General features: G+C 37.7%; 1 protein-coding gene across 1 annotated transcript in view; it reads right to left on the bottom strand.

Moving 5' to 3' along the window:
* Positions 1-20801, bottom strand: part of ACER3 (alkaline ceramidase 3) — a 169336-nt gene that overhangs the window by 6620 nt on the left and 141915 nt on the right. Inside the window, exons 8-9 of the mRNA XM_003420075.4 lie at positions 10149-10250; positions 7024-7128 (exon numbers count right to left, since the gene is read on the bottom strand). Of these exons, the coding sequence (XP_003420123.2) occupies positions 7024-7128; positions 10149-10250 (207 nt within the window). The remainder of the gene's footprint in view (positions 1-7023; positions 7129-10148; positions 10251-20801) is intronic.

Raw genomic sequence — 20801 nt, 5'->3', positions numbered from 1 at the left:
TTCCCTAGTCCTTGGACATTAAATGCTGTCACTTCTGTGCAGAGCTTCTCCCTTACTGCCATGGCTCCCTTGAGACTTTTCACACCAGGAAGGGAGGAGAAAGTTAAAGGAAGAGGAAAGTAGAAGGTGATAATGGGAAGAGGAAAGCAGGAAACCCTGGCCTTTTAAAATAGAATATAATGAATATAATTTCATCCCTTCTTGACTATTTATTATAGAAATTCGTTATTGTATTGTACTATAACGCAGTAACATCCTTGGAACCTCTTGGGCAGTGTTAAGGTGTTAAGTTTTGAATTCTTGGGTTTGCCTTTATAGTTATTCTGGCTTTTCCTTTCTCGTCATTTGTCAGTTTCCTCCAGCATTTTCTCCCATATCCCTTCTCTTTTAAATTGGGTATTTCCAATGTGCTATGGGAAACCCTGGTGGTGTAGTGGTTAAATATGATTGCTGCTAACCAAAGGGTCAGCAGTTCAAATCCAGCAGGCGCTCCTTGGAAACTCTAGGGGGCAGTTACTCTATGGGGCAGTTCTACCCTGTCCCATAGGGTCGCTATGAGTCGGAATCGACTCGACAGCACTGGGTTTGGTTTGGTTTGGTTTGGTTTGGTTGCGGGCTATGAGTCGAAATCAACTCAATGGCAAAGGGTTTGGTTTTTTGGTGGTTTATGGGCTGAGAATCCAAATAATCGATGTAGCAAGAAATTGCAAAAAGTAAAATAAATATACTTAGAACCAAAATTTAAACAGCCCTTCCATGACTAATAACCTGGAGCACTTTACAGCATGAATTCTGCCCAGAAGCTCTTTTTTTTATTTTTTTATTAACTTTTATTGAGCTTCAAGTGAATGTTTACAAATCAAGTCAGTCTGTCACATGTAAGTTTATATACATCTTACTCCTTACTCCCACTTGCTCTCCCCCTAATGAGTCAGCCCTTCCAGTCTCTCCTTTCGTGACAATTTTGCCAGCTTCCAACTCTCTCTATCCTCCCATCCCCCCTCCAGACAGGCGATGCCAACACGGTCTCAAGTGTCCACCTGATATAATTAGCTCAGTCTTCATCAGCATCTCTCTCCGACCCTCTGTCCAGTCCCTTTCATGTCTGATGAGTTGTCTTCGGGGATGGTTCCTGTCCTGTGCCAACAGAAGGTCTGGGGACCATAGCCGCCAGGATTTCTCTAGTCTCAGTCAGACCATTAAGTATGGTCTTTTTATGGGAATTTGGGGTCTGCATCCCACTGATCTCCTGCTCCCTCAGGGGTTCTCTATTGTGCTCCCTGTCAGGGCAGTCATCGATTGTGGCCGGGCACCAACTAGTTCTTCTGGTCTCAGGATGATGTAGGTCTCTGGTTCATGTGGCCCTTTCTGTCTCTTGGGCTCTTAGTTGTCGTGTGACCTTGGTGTTCTTCATTCTCCTTTGCTCCAGGTGGGTTGAGACCAATTGATGCATCTTAGATGGCCGCTTGTTAGCATTTAAGACCCCAGATGCCACATTTCAAAGTGGGATGCAGAATGTTTTCATAATAGAATTATTTTGCCAATGGACTTAGAAGTCCCCTTAAACCATGGTTCCCAAACCCCCGCCCTTGCTTCGCTGACCTTTGAACCATTCATTTCATCCCGGAAACTTCTTTGCTTTTGGTCCAGTCCAATTGAGCTGATCTTCCATGTATTGAGTGTTGTCCTTCCCTTCACCTAAAGCAGTTCTTATCTACTAATTAATCAGTAAAAAACCCTCTCCCTCCCCCCCTCGTAACCACAAAAGTATGTGTTCTTCTCAGTTTATACTATTTCTCAAGATCTTATAATAGTGGTCTTACACAATATTTGTCCTTTTGCCTCTGATTTTGCTCAGCATAATGCCTTCCAGGTTCCTCCATGTTATGAAATGTTTCACAGATTCGTCACTGTTCTTTATCGATGCGTAGTATTCCATTGTGTGAATATACCACAATTTATTTACCCATTCATCCGTTGATGGACACCTTGGTTGCTTCCAGCTTTTTGCTATTGTAAACAGAGCTGCAGTAAACATGGGTGTGCATATATCTGTTTGTGTGAAGGCTCTTGTTTCTCTAAGGTATATTCCAAGGAGTGGGATTTCTGGGTTGTATGGTAGTTCTATTTCTAACCGTTTAAGATAATGCCAGATAGATTTCCAAAGTGGTTGTACCATTTTACATTCCCACCAGCAGTGTATAAGAGTTCCAATCTCTCCGCAGCCTCTCCAACATTTATTATTTTGTGTTTTTTGGATTAATGCCAGCCTTGTTGGAGTGAGATGGAATCTCATCGTAGTTTTGAGTTGCATTTCTCTAATGGTTAATGACCGAGAGCATTTTCTCATGTATCTGTTAGCTGCCTGAATATCTTCTTTAGTGAAGTGTGTGTTCATATCCTTTGCCCACTTCTTGATTGGGTTGTTTGTCTTTTTGTGGTTGAGTTTTGACAGACTCATGTAGATTTTAGAGATCAGGCGCTGGTCGGAGATGTCATAGCTGAAAATTCTTTCCCAGTCTGTAGGTGGTCTTTTTACTCTTTTGGTGAAGTCTTTAGATGAGCATAGGTGTTCGATTTTTAGGAGCTCCCAGTTATCTGGTTTCTCTTCGTCATTTTTGGTAATGTTTTGTATTCTGTTTATGCCTTGTATTAGGGCTCCGAACGTTGTCCCTATTTTTTCTTCCATGATCTTTATCGTTTTAGTCTTTATGTTTAGGTCTTTGATCCACTTGGAGTTAGTTTTTGTGCTTGGTGTGAGGTATGGGTCCTGTTTCATTTTTTTGCAAATGGATATCCAATTATGCCAGCACCATTTGTTAAAAAGACTATCTTTTCCCCAATGAACTGACACTGGGCCTTTGTCAAATATCAGCTGCTCATATGTGGATGGATTTATATCTGGGTTCTCAATTCTGTTCCATTGGTCTATGTGCCTGTTGTTGTACCAGTACCAGGCTGTTTTGACTACTGTGGCTGTATAATAGGTTCTGAAATCAGGTAGAGTGAGGCCTCCCACTTTCTTCTTCTTTTTCAGTAATGCTTTGTTTATCCGAGGTTTCTTTCCCTTCCATATGAAGTCGGTGATTTGTTTCTCTATTACCTTAAAATATGACATTGGAATTTGGATCGGAAATGCATTGTATGTATAGATGGCTTTTAGTAGAATAGACATTTTTACTATGTTAAGTCTTCCTATCCATGAGCAAGGTACGTTTTTCCATTTAAGTATGTCCTTTTTAATTTCTTGTAGTAGAGCTTTGTAGTTTTCTTTGTATAGGTCTTTTACATCCTTGGTAAGATTTATTCCTAAGTATTTTATCTTCTTGGGGGCTACTGTGAATGGTATTGATTTGGTTTATTTCCTCTTCGATGTTCTTTTTGTTGATGTAGAGGAATCCAAGTGATTTTTGTATGTTTATCTTATAACCTGAGACTCTGCCAAACTCTTCTATTAGTTTCAGTAGTTTTCTGGAGGATTCCTTAGGGTTTTCTGTGTATAAGATCATGTCATCTGCAAATAGAGATAATTTTACTTCCTCCTTGCCAATCCGGATGCCCTTTATTTCTTTGTCTAGCCTAATTGCCCTGGCTAGGACTCCAGAAGCTCTTTTTATGTAGTTCTAAGGTAGCTAAATTTGAGATGATTCAGGTGATCTGGATAAGTCAATCTCCAGGCAGGTGAGATGCAATGTTCTCTTGGGAAGGTGTTCTAAAAATTTCACTTTCATAAATTTTCACACTGGTCTACAGGAAAACTTTCTGCCCCTTTCTACAAATATTTTAGCTCTCTCTCAATTCTTGGGAAGAAAACAGAGAAAATTTTGAGATTAAACATGCCTAATCCACTGCAAAAGAGACAATATGTACACATTCATTAAATCATTTAACAATATATACTGAATGTTTACTATGTGCCAGGCATAATTCTAAGTATTTGGGGGGGTAGCAGTGAATAAGATAAAGTCCTTGCTCTCAAGGAACTTGTATTTTAGCTGAGGGAAGTAGATAAATACTTAACTGGCTATAAATTATTTGAAGAAAAAGTATGGTGAGAGGAGAGACAGTGATATGGTAGTATTATTTGGATAGGGTGATCAGAGAGAGCTTGGATTTCATTTTTGCTGTAAACAGCCACCCTTCAACAGACTTTTCATTAGGGGAGCAGGGTAAGAGAAGTGGCAGCTGACTTATTTCAGGGGAGGAGAAAGATGACGCTGGGGATTTCAGGTACTCGTGCCTTCCCAGTCCCTTATGCAGGTGATCTGGCTGCATGGCCCGTCCCCACCTTTTCCAACTGTACTCTAAAACAAAGATATCCTGATCTATAAGAAACTGGAAATGTTTATACCCTACTTGCACTAAAAGATGAGATCAGCGATCGACTTAGAATGTAGATCATGTGTGAGAGGTCAATTGGTGCAATGGCTTCACTTTACTGATGAGAAAACCAACCTTCATAGAAGAGAAGGAACTTACTTAAGGTCACAGAGTGGCAGAGGCAAAGTTGGATCAAAGTACCTGATCCTGTCTCTAACTTTTTAAATTTGTTGCTGTTAGTTGAGGTTGAGCTGACTATGACTCATGGTGACCCTATGTATAACAGAATGAAATACTGCCCAGTCCTGCACCACCTTCATGATCGTTGGTATGTCTGAGTCCCTTGTTGCGGCTATGGTGTCAAACCAGCTCATTGAGGGTTTCCCTCTTTTTTGTTGGCCCTCTATTTTACCAAACATGATGTCCTTTTCTAGCAATTGGTCTTTCCTGATGTGTGCAAAGTAAGTGAATTCCTTGCTTCTAAGGAATGTTCTGGTTGTATTTCTTCTAAGACTGATTAGTTCATTCTTTTGGCAGTCCACAGTATATTCAATATTCTTTGCCAGCACCACAATTTGAACACATCAATTCTTCTTTTGTCTTCCTTTTCATTGTGCAGTTTTCGCATGCACATGATGTGAATGAAAAGATCATGGGTGGGGTCAGGCTCCTCCTGGTTGAAGTATCACCTTTGCTTTTTAAAATTTAAAAGACAGCATTTAAAGCAGATCTGCCCAGTGCAATGCATCGTTTGATTTCTTGGCTGCTGCTTCCAAGAAAGCTGACTGTTGACCCAAGTGGAACAGAACTGTTGATAATTTCAATTTCTTCTCCATTTATCATGATGTTGTTTATCGGTCCAATTGTGAGGTTTTTATTTTCTTCAAGACCAGGTGTAATCCATACTGAAGACTGTGGTCTTTGACTTTTGCCAGTGTTTCAAGTCATCTTCATTTTAAGCAAGCAAGGTTTTGTCATCTGCATATTGCAGGCTCCTGATGAATCTTCCTCCAGTCCTCATGCCCTTTTCTTCATATAGTTCAGCTTCTCAGATTACGTGTTCAGGATACAGACTGAGTAAGTAAGGTTAATGGATACAACCCTGCCACACACCTTTTCCAATTTTGAACCACACAGTATCCCCTTGTTCTGTTTGAACCACTGGCTATTGATCTGTGTCCAGGCTCTGCATGAGCATGATTAAGTGTTCTGGAATTCCCATTCTTCCACATATTTTAATGCCTTTATATAGGCAATAAAACACAGGCAATTATCTTTCTGTTATTTTCTGCTCTTGGCCAAGATCTATCTGACATCAGCAATGATATCCCTCGCTCCATATCCTCCTCCGAATCCTGCTTGAACTTCTGCCAGTCTCTTGTCTATGTATGGCTACAGCTGTTTTTGAAATATCTTCAGCAAAATTTTATTAGCATGTGATATTAATGATATTGTTAGATAATTTCTACATTCTATTTGATCACCTTTCTTTGATATGGGCACGAATATAAACCTCTTCCAGTTGGCTGGCCAGGTAGCTGTCTCCCAAATTTCTTGACACAGATGAGTAAGCACTTTCAGCACTGTATCTATTTGCTGAAGCACCTCAAAGGGTATTCCGTCAATTCCTGGAAACTTGTTTTTTGCCAATGCCTTCAGTGCAGCTTGAACGTCTTCCTTCGATACCAGTCGTTGTTAATCATATGCTACCTCCTGAAATGGCTGAATGCTAACACTTTTTTGTACAGTGACTCTATATATTCTTTCCAACTTCTTTATTATTTTTTAAAAAATATTTTATCGTATTTTTGGTGACGTTTACACAGCAGTTTAGTTTCACATTCAACAATTTCTACACAAATTGTTCAGTAATATTGGTTACGTTCTTCACAATGCATGAACATTCTTATCATTTCCATTCCGGTTGTTTCATTTCCACTAATCTAGTTTCCCTGCCCCCTAACATTCTCATCTTTGTTTTAAAGTGACTGTTGACCGTTTGGTCTCATATAGGTGATTTTTTAAAGCAGTACAGTATTTATGGGTGATATTTTTTGAGCCAATTTGTTATTTAACTACCAGATGACCTCAGAGGTTAATTTCGCTTCAAGATTTGAAGAGTATCTCAGGGCAGTAGTCTTGGGGAATCCTCTAATCTCAACCAGACCAGTAGGCATTTCCTTTTTCCCCCCCCAGAATCTGAGGTTCTGTTCCACATTTTTTCTCCCATTCTATCAGGGTCCATCTACGTGGCCCCGATTAGAATGACTGGTAGTGGTAGCTGGGCACTATCTAGTTCTTCTGTTCTCAGGGTAGATGAGGCCATGGTTCATGTAGACTAGTTTCTTCTTTTGAGTCTTTGGTTTCCTTCTTTCTCTTTTGCTCTGTACTAGTAGACCAAAAGTTATCCTTCCACCTTCTTTGATGCTTCCTGTGTAATTCAATTTTTTACCCACAGAATCCTTGAGGCTTGAATTTTCTCTTCAGTTCTTGCAGCTTGAGAAATGCCGATCATGGTCTGCCCTTTTGGATTTCTAATCTGGGTTTCTGTACATTTCATTATAATATTTTATCTTGTCTTCTTGACCTGTCCATTGAGCTCTTTTGTTAAGCTCTTTTACTTCATCATTTCTTATACCATCCCATTTGAAGAGCAAAGCAGAACCCATGAATACTATAAGCTAAAAAGTCTCCATTTCCTACCTGAAAAGGATGTGAAGATAAGAGCCAAGGCCAGTTAAAATATGCCACCATGCATGAAACTGTGTGGTAACACCTATGATGGGTGGCATCTTCTTTCGAAAGTTTCTGTGTGGAGAGGAAAAAAGAAAACAAAATGCTATGTTAAATTTTTTACATATATAACAACTGATGCTGACAGTTTTGGAGCATTTTGAAAAGCCTGTCATTCTCAAATATGGCGATTAATTAATTTCCTTAAGTCTACTTAAGAAAATTACAGTCTGCTGTATTGTTTTCCAAAGTGCATTCTGCTAGTATTCTTAGCAGATGTTCCATGAAGAATGGACTCTGTGATAAAATAAATATGAGAAAAATACATAGTTTATTGCCCTCTTTGAGATTTATAATGTGTACTAACATATTAAAGGCTTTGAAAAGTCATTCCATAAAGAAAATAGTTTATCTTAATGTTTTCTAGGTAATGTACTAATCTATGAAACTCTTTTTTCTAGATACATGCCTCTCATGCCCTACATATAACCATCACCTTAGTACAGCACCATACAGTCTATAAAGTCTTTTTGTACCTATTATTTCACTTCATAGTCAGTAATTCTTTGAGAAGGCTATTATCAACACTGCTTTACAGATAAAAAAAACAAAACAAAACGCTCCACCGAGTCGATTCTGACTCACGGTGACCCTATGGAACAGAGTAGAACTGCCCCCATAGGGTTTCCAAGGAACGCCTGGTGGATTTGAACTGCTGACCTTTTGTTTGCAGCCATAGCTCTTTATCCCTATACCACCAGGGTTTCTGCTTTACAGATCAAAAAAAAAAAAAAAAAAAACCCAAAAACCAAAGCCATTGCCGTCGAGTTGATTCTGACTCATAATGACCCTACATGTCAGAGTAGAAGGGCCCCATAGAGTTACTAAGGAATGCCTGGTGGATTTGAACTGCCAACCTTTTGGTTAGCAGCCATAGCACTTAAGATAAGGAACCTAAAATCCAGAGAGATTAACTGACTTGCCCAAGTCACTTGCTAGTGGCATAGCTGAGTCTCAAACGCTAGATCTTCAGGTTAAGTGTACAGCATATTAATATTCTTATTAGAGAAGAAAAAAAAAAGAATGTGAAACACCAAATATTTTTCTAGATATTCCCAGGGTATTTCGAGGACAATTACCATCTCTAAGAGCCTACTTTGTTTCTTAGGCTAGACTGATTAGTGGTTCTCACCCAGGGGATGATGACACCCAGTGCAAAACCTTCCTCAGATCTTAGTTTTCTAAGTCAGCTGTATTATTTGTCTACATTTACTTAACTTTTTGTTATGGGGAATTTCAAATGTGCAAAAAGAAAAACCAAAAACCCATTGCTATCGAGTCGATACCGACTCATAGCGACCCTATAGGAAAGAGCAGAACTGCCCCAAAGTGTTTCCAAGGAGCAGCTGGTGGATTTGAACTGCCAACCTTTTTTTCTGTGCAAAAACAGACAAAATAATAATGTACCCATTACCCGGCTTCAACAATTATCAACTTACGGCCAATCTTGTGTCATCTATACCCTCATCCACTTTCCCCTCTCATATTATTTTCAAGCAAATTCTAGATATTTATTGCATCTGTAAATATTTCAATATGAAAGTCTGCATCTAAATCAGAATATTTCTGTTTTTCAAGGATGTCAATAGCGTACTTAGATATCACATTTTTAATAGGGCTACAGTTTACTTTTTAAAAAATAGGACTACTAAAATTTGAGAATTACTTATCTCCCCAAATTATATAAGTTATTTAGTAGTTATAAACCAAAAAAAACCCCTTTGCCGTCGAGTCAATTAGACTCATAGCAACCCTATAGGACAGAGTAGAACTCCCCCACAGAGTTTCCAATAAGCACCTGGTGGATTTGAACTGCCAACCTTTTGGTTAGCAGCTGTAGTGCTTAACCACTATGTCACTAGCGTTTCCATAAGTAGTTACAGACGTTTTTAAAAATTTCATTTTAAACATTTTATTATAGAAAAACTTCAAACATATATAAAAGTAGAGAAAAGGATATAATAAAACTCAATGTTTATTCGAAGTTATCATCTCATGACCAATCTTGTTTTTTCTATAGGCTGCTCTTCTAAATTGAATTATTTTGAAGCAAATCCCAGATAATGTATCATTTTATATCTAAATATTTTAGTATGTATCTCTAAAGATGAAAACCTCTTTAAAACATAACCAGAATACCATTTTCATACCTAAAAAGATGAACAATAATCCCTTAATATCATCAAGTGTCTAGGCACTGACCAACGTTTCAATTGTCTCATAGATTTTTTCTTTTTCTTACAGTTGTTTTGAATCAAGATCCAAAAAAAGGTCAACACGTTGCATTTGGTCAATATACATAAGTCTTTTTTAATTTGTATGTTCCTCCTCTCTCTCCTCCTACCCTCTGCAATTTAGTTGTTGAAGAAAACAGGTCATTCATGCTGTAGATTTCCTATAGTCTGAATTTTGATTGCCTCTCTGTGGTATTGTTTAATATGTTCCTCCGTCCTCTGTATTTACACAAAACTGCTAGGTCACAGGGTTTTGAGTTGGAAAGATCATTAGATTAACCTGTTTAATACATTCACTTTATGGAAATTGAGGCCTAGAAAAGTGACTTAGTGGCAGACTAGTGTCCAGAGGCCTAAGTCTAGGATTCAAACTCCTGTCAATACGTAATTGCTGATAAGATGGTAAAAGGAACATTTATCTTTCTTAGCAAAAACATGAAGCATATTAAAATGCAAATTTATATATATATATTTCATTTGCTCATTACAAATGATTTTTATTTATTCAATAAAGCAGATTAGTCAGGTTTCAAAGACCTAGTCCATATTTGATTGTATAATTCTGTGATGAGCTGAAAGAAAATAAAAACCCTACAGATGTTATGAAATATTCTACGTCCAATTTTTAGGTAATTTAAATAGGTATTACTTGAATTTAACTTTATTTACTATACATATCTTATACATTTCAACAATGGTAAAAATTAATATCAAGGCACCGGTAACTCTATACGCCTATGAAACTCTCTGAGTAATAGAATGCTTCTAAAATATTTCTCAAGGAATAAAACTGTACCTTACCTCAGTGAATCGCAAAAGATGTTATCTATGTTCCATAATAAGAATCCCAATAAAAACACACCCAAGGATGTATAACCCAGTCCTCTAAGCCATGGATAAACCCTGTGGGGGAAAAAGGGAAAAGCAAAATGAAATTGTATCAATTCATGTCATGAGCACAGCTTAAATTTAGTCACTGCTCTCCCAAGAAGGAAAGGTTTTCATTAGTATTAAAAGCAAACCTAGCTATTCAATCCTCTAACATTTGCCTACAATATTTATTTAGTTGTTAAAAGGTACTGAGAGAGAATCAGCCACCAAGACTTTGCCAAATGTGTCAGGAAGGTAATCTCCAAGTGTCCAATAATGTCTTCATTTCCACAGAACAGGCAGGGCATGGTGGAACAGAATTACTGCTAATTGAGTCACTTGCTCTGTGCCAGGCTGAGTAGAAAAACAATTCATACATACATGTAATCTTTAAATAAACTCTGTGAGGTAGGTACATTCTTTTTATTTCACATATGCAGAAACTGAAGGTTGGTGAGTTACCCAAAATAATAACAACAGCTTAGTTTTTTATATATTTTTTACAACTTTAATGAAGTATAAGTGACTTACCTTAAATTGCACATATTTAAAGTACACAATTTGATAACGACATAAAACCACCACTACATCTATTACCGTCCACAAGTTTCTGCGTCCCTTTGTAATCCATCCTTCATTGCTCCTACCCACCTACTCCTTCCCTGCAGCCACTGGTCTGGTCTGCTTTCTGTCGCTATACCTTAATTTGCATTTCTTAGAATGTTTTATAAATATATTTTTTATTGTAGGCTTCTTTCACTCAGCATAATTATTTTGAGATTCATCCATGTTGTTACATGCATCAATGGTTCATTTATTTTATTGCTGAGCAACATTTCATTGTATGGATATACTACAATTTATCTGTCCACCTGCAGGTACATATTTGTGTTGTTTCCGGTTTTTGACTATTACAAATAAAGCAGCTATGAAAAATCATAAATAAGTCTTCGTATGGTAAACAGGAGAGGAATGGCTAGGTTGTACAGCCAGTGAATGTTTAACTTGAGATATTGCCAAACTGTTTTCCTAGGTGATGATACCATTTTAAATTCCTCCTAGCAGTGTGTGAGTGCTCCAACTGTTCCACATTCTCATCAACACTTAGTATGGTTAGTCTTTTTCCTTTTAGCTGCTTAGTAGGTGTGCGGAAACCCTGGTAGCATAGTGGTTAAGTGCTACGGCTGCTAACCAAGAGGTCGGCAGTTCAAATCTGCCAGGTGCTCCTTGGAAACTCTATTGGGCAGTTCTACTCTGTCCTATAGGGTCGCTATGAGCCGGAATCAGCTCGACGGCAGTGAGTTTCTTGTTTGAGTACGTGTGTAGTGGTATTTCATTTTTCTAATGACTGATGTTGCTGACCATCCTTCCATGTGCTTACTTGCCATCCACATCTTCTCTGATGAAGGGTTTATTGAATCTTTTGCCTATTTTTTTTTAATGTGTTGTTTGCCTTCTTATTATTGAATTGTAAGTTATTTATATATTCTAGATGTAAGTCCTTTGTTGGATATATATTTTCTCCAAGTCTGTGACTCGCCTTTCATTTTCTTAACTGTGTCTTTTGAAGAGCAAGTGTTTATTTTTGATGTTCAGTTTATTAATTTTTCTTTTACAGTTTGTGCTTTTTGTACCCTAATAAATCTGTGCCTAACCAAAGGTTGTGAAGATTTACATTTTCTTCTACAAGTTTTATAATTTTAAGCTTTTACATTTAGGGATATAATCCACTTTTGGTAAGTTTTTGGAATGGGGTGAGGTAAAGGTTGAGGTTCCTTTTTTCCCATAAGAATATCCAGTTGTTCCAGCACAATTTGTTGACAAGATTACTCTTTCTCATTGAACTACTTTGGCATGTTTGTTAAAAGTCAAGTAAGTATACACGTGTGGGCCTATTTCTGGATAATCTACTCTGTTCTACTGATCTAATTTCATCCTTACCAACAAATACCACGTGGTCTTGATTACTGCAGCATAGAGTAAATCAATTAGTGTTAAGTCCTCCAACTTTATTATTATTATTTTTTTCAAAGCTGTTTTGGCTATTCTAGATCCTTTGCATTCTCATACAAACTTCAGAATCTGTTTCTCAATTTTTACCAAAAACCCTGCAGAAATTTTTACTGGGATTGCATTGAATCTATAGATCAATTTAGGAGAATTCACATCTAAATAATGAATTTTCCAAACCATGAAAATGGTATATCTCTCCATTAATTTAGGTCTTTAATTTCTCTCAGAAATGTTTTGTAGTTTTCAGTGTGCAAGTCTTGTACATATTTGCTAAATTGAATTTCTAAGCATGTGATTTTTTAAATGCTATTGTAAATGGTATTTAAAAAATTTTCATCTTACAATTGTTTGCTGCTAGTATATAAAAATACATTTTTTTTAGTATCAAAAAATTTTTAATTGTACTTTAGATAAAGGTTTACAGAGCAAACTAGTTTCTCATTAATACACATATTGTTTTGTGACACTTGTTGCCAATCCCATGACACATAAACATTCTCCCCTTCTCAACCTTGGGTTCCCCATTACCAGCTTTCCTGTCCCCTCCTGCCTTCTTATCCTTGCCCCTGGGTTGGTGTGCTCCTCTAGTCTCGTTTTGTTTTATGGGCCTGTCTAATCTGTGGCTGAAGGGTGAACCTGAGGAGTGACTTCATTACTGAGCTATAAGGGGGTCCAGGGGCCATATTCTTGGGGTTTCTCCAGTCTGTCAGAGCAGTCTTTTTTTTTTTTTTAATAATACAATTGATTTTTGAATATTGATGTGATGTTGCTAAATTCACTTACTACTTTTGGTAGGGTTTTTTTGTTTATTTTGTACATATCTTTTGATATTTTCTATACATAATCATGTCATCTGCAAATACACATTGGATAGGATTTCTACCAGTTTCCGTTGAATAGAAGTGGTGATAATTATGTATCCTTGTTTTATTCTTGATTTTAAAGGGAGAAAAAAAATTTTTTAACATTTCATGATTAAGTATGTTATGTGCTATAGAGTTCAGTTCCCTCCTATAATTAGTCAGTAAAGGTTTTTGTCTTTTTTTAAAAAAAAAAAAAACATAAATAGGTGTTGAATTTTACAGAATACTTTCTCTAAATCTATTAGTATTATATGGTTTCCCTTTTTTTAAAAAATGTGTTCAACCACAATAATATATTTCCCCCTAAATATTTTGTTATTTAAGCTACATTTGGATTTAAGTGAATGCAAAAGGTGATTTATTTAAAAATCATAGGCAAGTACAAACTTGGCTGTGTATGAAAAGGGCATTATTGCCATTGTTTGATAAAATTCTCAAGAGCAGATGAGTTTAAGAGAGTTATAGTCTGGCTTCAGCTTTTCGGAGAGTTTATCATATCATCATTTTGGAACAATAGTGGGTGAAGGCAAGAATGAGTCCCAGGATACACAGAGCTCAACATAGTGAAGGCAGCTGGCAGGGTTGCAGAGTGGGCCAGGTGCTGAAATTTGTCAGGAATACGATCATGGAAGCAGGATGCTCTCTATTTTCTGCTTCTAAGCTTACTTACCATGCCAATCTTCTGCTCTCAGAAGTAGTTCAAAGCAAAATTCTTCTGTGGGGTGAATGAATGTCTTTGGTTATCCAGATAGCAGGGCACGGAGGAGAGAGTAAGAACTTCATCAGCATATGGTCCATGAAAGCTAAGTACAGATAAAGATTCTGGGAACAGAGCTACCTTATATTATCAAGTGCAAGATGTATAATGCAGAAGGCCCTCAACATATCTGTGTGTGGAGTCACCCTGTTACTTTCTGGAATGGTTGCCTGTCTAGTGTATGGCTATAATCTGGGAAAATCCCTTCCCATCACCTTCACCTTGGGAACTGCTTTTACCTTTCTCCTGTGTTGTACCTCCTATGTCTTATATCTCATGTCTTCTTCCTTTTTGGTTAATTCTCTCACTTTGGTGTAAACACATTCTCCAGTAGGTTCCTGAGTAATAGTTTATGGGATACAAATTTTATTCAGTACTTGAATGTATGAAAATGTGTTTAGTCACCATATTTTTTTTAATAACTTTTATTAAGCTTCAAGTGAACGTTTACAAATCCAATCAGTCTGTCACATATAAGTTTACATACATCTCACTCCCTACTCCCACTTGCTCTCCCCCTCTTGAGTCAGCCCTTTCAGTCTCTCCTTTCTTGACAATTTTGCCAGCTTCCCTCTCTCTCTATCCTCCCATCCCCCCTCCAGACAAGAGTTGCCAACACAATCTCAAGTGTCCACCTGATATAATTAGCTCACTCTTCATCAGCGTCTCTCTCACACCCGCTGACCAGTCCCTTTCATTTCTGATGAGTTGTCTTCGGGGATGGTTCCTGTCCTGTGTCAACAGAAGGTCGGGAGAGCATGGCCGCCGGGATTCCTCCAGTCTCAGTCAGACCATTAAGTTTGGTCTTTTTATGAGAATTTGGGGTCTGCATCCCACTGATCTCCTGCTCCCTCAGGGGTCCTCTGCTGTGCTCCCTGTCAGGGCAGTCATCGATTGTGGCTGGGCACCAACTAGTTCTTCTGGTCTCAAGATGATGTAGGTCTCTGGTTCATGTGGCCCTTTTTGTCTCTTGGGCTCTTAGTTGCCGTGTGGGCTTGGTGTTCTTCATTTTCCTTTGCTCCAGGTGGGTTGAGACCAATTGCTGCATCTTAGATGGCTGCTTGTTAGCATTTAAGACCCCAGACGCCACATTTCAAAGTGGGATGCAGAATGATTTCATAATAGAATTATTTTGCCAATTGACTTAGAAGTCCCCGCAAACCATGTTCCCCAGACCCCCGCGCTTGCTCCGCTGACCTTTGAAGCATTCATTTTATCCCGGAAACTTCTTTGCTTTTGGTCCAGTCCAATTGAGCTGACCTTCCATGTATTGAGTGTTGTCTTTCCCTTCACCTAAAGCAGTTCTTATCTACTAATTAATCAGTAAAAAACCCTCTCCCACCCTCCCTCCCTCCCCCCCTCAGAAAAACAAAAGTATGTGTTCTTCTCAGTTTATACTATTTCTCAAGATCTTATAATAGTGGTCTTATACAATATTTGTCCTTTTGCATCTGAGAAATTTCGCTCAGCATAATGCCTTCCAGGTTCCTCCAAGTTATGAAATGTTTCAGAGATTCGTCACTGTTCTTTATCGATGCGTAGTATTCCATTGTGTGAATATACCACAATTTATTTACCCATTCATCCGTTGATGGACACCTTGGTTGCTTACATGGGTGTGCATATATCTGTTTGTATGAAGGCTCTTGTATCTCTAGGGTATATTCCTAGGAGTGGGATTTCTGCGTTGTATGGTAGTTCTATTTCTAACTGTTTAAGATAACGCCAGATAGATTTCCAAAGTGGTTGTACCATTTTACATTCCCACCAGCAGTGTATGAGAGTTCCAATCTCTCCGCAGCCTCTCCAACATTTATTATTTTGTGTTTTTTGGATTAATGCCAGCCTTGCTGGTGTGAGATGGAATCTCATCGTAGTTTTAATTTGCATTTCTCTAATGGCTAATGATCGAGAGCATTTTCTCATGTATCTGTTGGCTGCCTGAATATCTTCTTTAGAGAAATGTGTGTTCATATCCTTTGCCTACTTCTTGATTGGGTTGTTTGTCTCTTTGTGGTTGAGTTTTGACAGAATCATGTAGATTTTAGAGATCAGGCGCTGGTCGGAGATGTCATAGCTGAAAATTCTTTCCCAATCTGTAGGTGGTCTTTTTACTCTTTTGGTGAAGTCTTTAGATGAGCATAGGTGTTTGATTTTTAGGAGCTCCCAGTTATCGGGTTTCTCTTCATCATTTTTGGTAATGTTTTGTATTCTGTTTATGCCTTGTATTAGGGCTCCTAGGGTTGTCCCAATTTTTTCTTCCATGATTTTTATCGTTTTAGTCTTTATGTTTAGGTCTTTGATCCACTTGGAGTTAGTTTTTGTGCATGGTGTGAGGTATGGGTCCTGTTTCATTTTTTTGCAAATGGATATCCAGTTATGCCAGCACCATTTGTTAAAAAGGCTATCTTTTCCCCAGTTAATTGACACTGGTCCTTTGTCAAATATCAGCTGCTCATACGTGGATGGATCTATGTCTGGGTTCTCAATTCTGTTCCATTGGTCTATGTGTCTGTTGTACCAATACCAGGCTGTTTTGACTACTGCGGCTGTATAATAGGTTCTGAAGTCAGGTAAGGTGAGGCCTCCCACTTTCTTCTTCTTTTTCAGTAGTGCTTTGCTTATCCGGGGCTTCTTTCCCTTCCATATGAAATTGGTGATTTGTTTCTCTATCCCCTTAAAATATGACATTGGAATTTGGATCGGAAGTGCGTTAAATGTATAGATGGCTTTTGGTAGAATAGACATTTTTACTATGTTAAGTCTTCCTATCCATGAGCAAGGTATGTTTTTCCACTTAAGTATGTCCTTTTGAATTTCTTGTAGTAGAGCTTTGTAGTTTTCTTTGTATAGGTCTTTTACATCCTTGGTAAGATTTATTCCTAAGTATTTTATCTTCTTGGGGGCTACTGTGAATGGTATTGATTTGGTTTATTTCCTCTTCGGTGTTCTTTTTGTTGATGTAGAGGAATCCAAGTGATTTTTGTATGTTTATTTTATAACCTGAGACTCTGCCAAACTCTTCTATTAGTTTCAGTAGTTTTCTGGAGGATCCCTTAGGGTTTTCTGTGTATATAATCATGTCATCTGCAAATAGTGATAACTTTACTTCTTCCTTGCCAATCCGGATACCTTTTATTTCTTTGTCTAGCCTAATTGCCCTGGCTAAGACTTCCAACACGGTGTTGAATAAGAGCGGTGATAAAGCGCATCCTTGTCTGGTTCCCGTTCTCAAGGGAAATGCTTTCAGGTTCTCTCCATTTAGAGTGATATTGGCTGTTGGCTTTGCATAGATGCCCTTTATTATGTTGAGGAATTTTCCTTCAATTCCTATTTTGGTAAGAGTTTTTATCATGAATGGGTGTTGGACTTTGTCAAATGCCTTTTCTGCATCAATTCATAAGATCATGTGGTTTTTGTCTTTTGTTTTATTTATGTGATGGATTACATTAATGGTTCTTCTGATATTAAACCAGCCTTGCATACCTGGTATAAATCCCACTTGATCAGGGTGAATTATTTTTTTGATGTGTTGTTGGATTCTATTGGCTAGAATTTTGTTGAGGATTTTTGCGTCAATGTTCATGAGGGATATAGGTCTATAATTTTCTTTTTTTGTAATGTCTTTACCTGGTTTTGGTATCAGGGAGATGGTGGCTTCATAGAATGAGTTGGGTAGTATTCCGTCATTTTCTATGCTTTGGAATACCTTTAGTAGTAGTGGTGTTAACTCTTCTCTGAAAGTTTGGTAGAACTCTGCAGTGAAGCCGTCCGGGCCAGGGCTTTTTTTTATTGGGAGTTTTTTGATTACCGTTTCAATCTCTTTTTTTGTTATGGGTCTATTTAGTTGTTCTACTTCTGAATGTGTTAGTGTAGGTAAGTAGTGTTTTTCCAGGAATTCATCCATTTCTTCTAGGTTTTCAAATTTGTTAGAGTACAATTTTTCATAATAATCTGAAATGATTCTTTTAATTTCATTTGGTTCTGTTGTGATGTGGTCCTTCTCGTTTCTTATTCGGGTTATTTGTTTCCTTTCCTGTATTTCTTTAGTCAGTCTAGCCAATGGTTTATCAATTTTGTTAATTTTTTCAAAGAACCAGCTTTTGGCTTTGTTAATTCTTTCGATTGTTTTTCTGTTCTCTAATTCATTTAGTTCAGCTCTAATTTTTATTATTTGTTTTCTTCTGGTGCCTGATGGATTCTTTTGTTGCTCACTTTCTATTTGTTCAAGTTGTAGGGACAGTTCTCTGATTTTGGCTCTTTCTTCTTTTTGTATGTGTGCATTTATTGATATAAATTGGCCTCTGAGCACTGCTTTTGCTGTGTCCCAGAGGTTTGGATAGGAAGTATTTTCATTCTCGTTGCTTTCTAAGAATTTCCTTATTCCCTCCTTGATGTCTTCTATAACCCAGTCTTTTTTCAGGAGGGTATTGTTCATTTTCCAAGTATTTGATTTCTTTTCCCTTGTTTTTCTGTTATTGATCTCTAGTTTTATTGCCTTGTGGTCTGAGAAGATGCTTTGTAATATTTCGATGTTTTGGACTCTGCAAAGGTTTGTTTTATGACCTAATATGTGGTCTATTCTAGAGAATGTTCCATGTGCGCTAGAAAAAAAAGTATATTTTGCAGCATTTGGGTGGAGAGTTCTGTATAAGTCAATGAGGTCAAGTTGGTTGATTGTTGTAATTAGATCTTCCGTGTCTCTGTTGAGCTTCTTACTGGATGTCCTGTCCTTCTCCGAAAGTGGTGTGTTGAAGTCTCCTACTATAATTGTGGAGGTATCTATCTCGCTTTTCAATTCTGTTAAAATTTGATTTATGTATCTTGCAGCCCTGTCATTGGGTGTGTAAATATTTAATATGGTTATGTCTTCCTGATCAATTGTCCCTTTTATCATTATATAGTGTCCTTCTTTATCCTTTGTGGTGGATTTAAGTCTAAAGTCTATTTTGTCAGAAATTAATATTGCTACTCCTCTTCTTTTTTGCTTATTGTTTGCTTGATATACTTTTTTCCATCCTTTGAGTTTTAGTTTGTTTGTGTCTCTAAGTCTAAGGTGTGTCTCTTGTAGGCAGCATATAGATGGATCGTGTTTCTTTATCCAGTCTGTGACTCTCTGTCTCTTTATTGGTGCATTTAGTCCATTTACATTCAGGGTAATTATAGATAAATAAGTTTTTAGTGCTGTCATTTTGATGCCTTTTTATGTGTGTTGTTGACAATTTCATTTTTCCACATACTTTTTTGTGCTGAGGTGTTTTTCTTAGTAAATTGTGAGATCCTCATTTTCATAGTGCTTGACTTTATGTTAGTTGAGTTGTTACGTTTTTCTTGGTTTTTATCTTGAGTTATAGAGTTGTTATACCTTTTTGTGGTTACCTTATTATTTACCCCTATTTTTCTAAGTAAAAACCTAACTTGTATTGTTCTATATCGCCTTGTATCACTCTCCATCTGGCAGTTCAATGCCTCCTGTATTTAGTCCCTCTTTTTGATTATTGTGATCTTTTACCTATTGACTTCCATGATTCCCTGTTATGTGTATTTTTTTTTTTAATTAATCTTAATTTGTTTGTTTTTGTGATTTCCCTATTTGAGTTGATATCAGGACGATCTGTTTTGTGACCTTGTGTTGTGCTGATATCTGATATTATTGGTTCTCTGACCAAACAATATCCTTTAGTATTTCTTGTAGCTTCGGTTTGGTTTTTGCAAATTCTCTAAACTTGTGTTTGTCTGTAAATATCTTAATTTCGCCTTCATATTTCAGAGAGAGTTTTGCTGGATATATGATCCTTGGTTGGCAGTTTTTCTCCTTCAGTGTTCTGTATATGTCGTCCCATTCCCTTCTTGCCTGCATGGTTTCTGCTGAGTAGTCTGAACTTATTCTTATTGATTCTCCCTTGAAGGAAACCTTTCTTTTCTCCCTGGCTGCTTTTAAAATTTTCTGTTTATCTTTGGTTTTGGTGAGTTTGATGATAATATGTCTTGGTGTTTTTCTTTTTGGATCAATCTTAAATGGGGTTCGATGAGCATCTTGGATAGCTATCCTTTCGTCTTTCATGATGTCAGGGAAGTTTTCTGTCAGGAGTTCTTCAACTATTTTCTCTGTGTTTTCTGTCCCCCCTCCCTGTTCTGGGACTCCAATCACCCGCAGGTTATCCTTCTTGATAGAGTCCCACATAATTCTTAGGGTTTCTTCATTTTTTTTTAATTCTTTTATCTGATTTTTTTTCAGCTATGTTGGTGTTGATTCCCTGGTCCTCCAGATGTCCCAGTCTGCATTCTAATTGCTCGAGTCTGCTCCTCTGACTTCCTAGTGTGTTGTCTAATTCTGTTATTTTATTGTTAATCTTTTGGATTTCTACATGTTGTCTCTCTATGGATTCTTGCAACTTATTAATTTTTCCAGTATGTTCTTGAATAATCTTTTTGAGTTCTTCAACAGTTTTATCAGTGTGTTCCTTGGATTTTTCTGCAGACATCCTAATTTCATTTGTGATATCATTAAGCATTCTGTAAATTAGTTTTTTATATTCTGTATCTGATAATTCCAAGATTGTATCTTCATTTGGGAAAGATTTTGATTCTTTTGTTTGGGGGATTGGAGAAGCTGCCACGGTCTGCTTCTTTAAGTGGTTTGATATGGATTGTTGTCTCCGAGCCATCACTGGGAAACTAGTTTTTCCAGAAAATCCGCTAAAAAAAAACTGCAGTCAGATCCCTATCAGAGTTCTCCCTCTGGCTCAGGCTATTCAGATGTTAATGAAGCTGCCTGCGTCCAGTCCAAATCCCTGCGGGACGGTTCCCCGGCTCGGATGCTGCTCTTTCTGCTCCAAGATCAGTCACTGCCTCCCGGGGACTTCTCCTACCGGCTGCGTCCCATGCCGCCGGTGGAACCGGCTGGTCCCCCTCCCGGGGTTAGTTCAGGGGGGTGGAGCAGCTCTCTGT

This window comes from Loxodonta africana, chromosome 7 (assembly GCF_030014295.1).
Source record: "Loxodonta africana isolate mLoxAfr1 chromosome 7, mLoxAfr1.hap2, whole genome shotgun sequence".
In the NCBI taxonomy this organism is placed as follows: domain Eukaryota; kingdom Metazoa; phylum Chordata; class Mammalia; order Proboscidea; family Elephantidae; genus Loxodonta; species Loxodonta africana.
The sequence above is the reverse complement of the archived record's forward strand: the minus strand, read 5'-3'. Positions and strand labels throughout refer to the sequence as shown.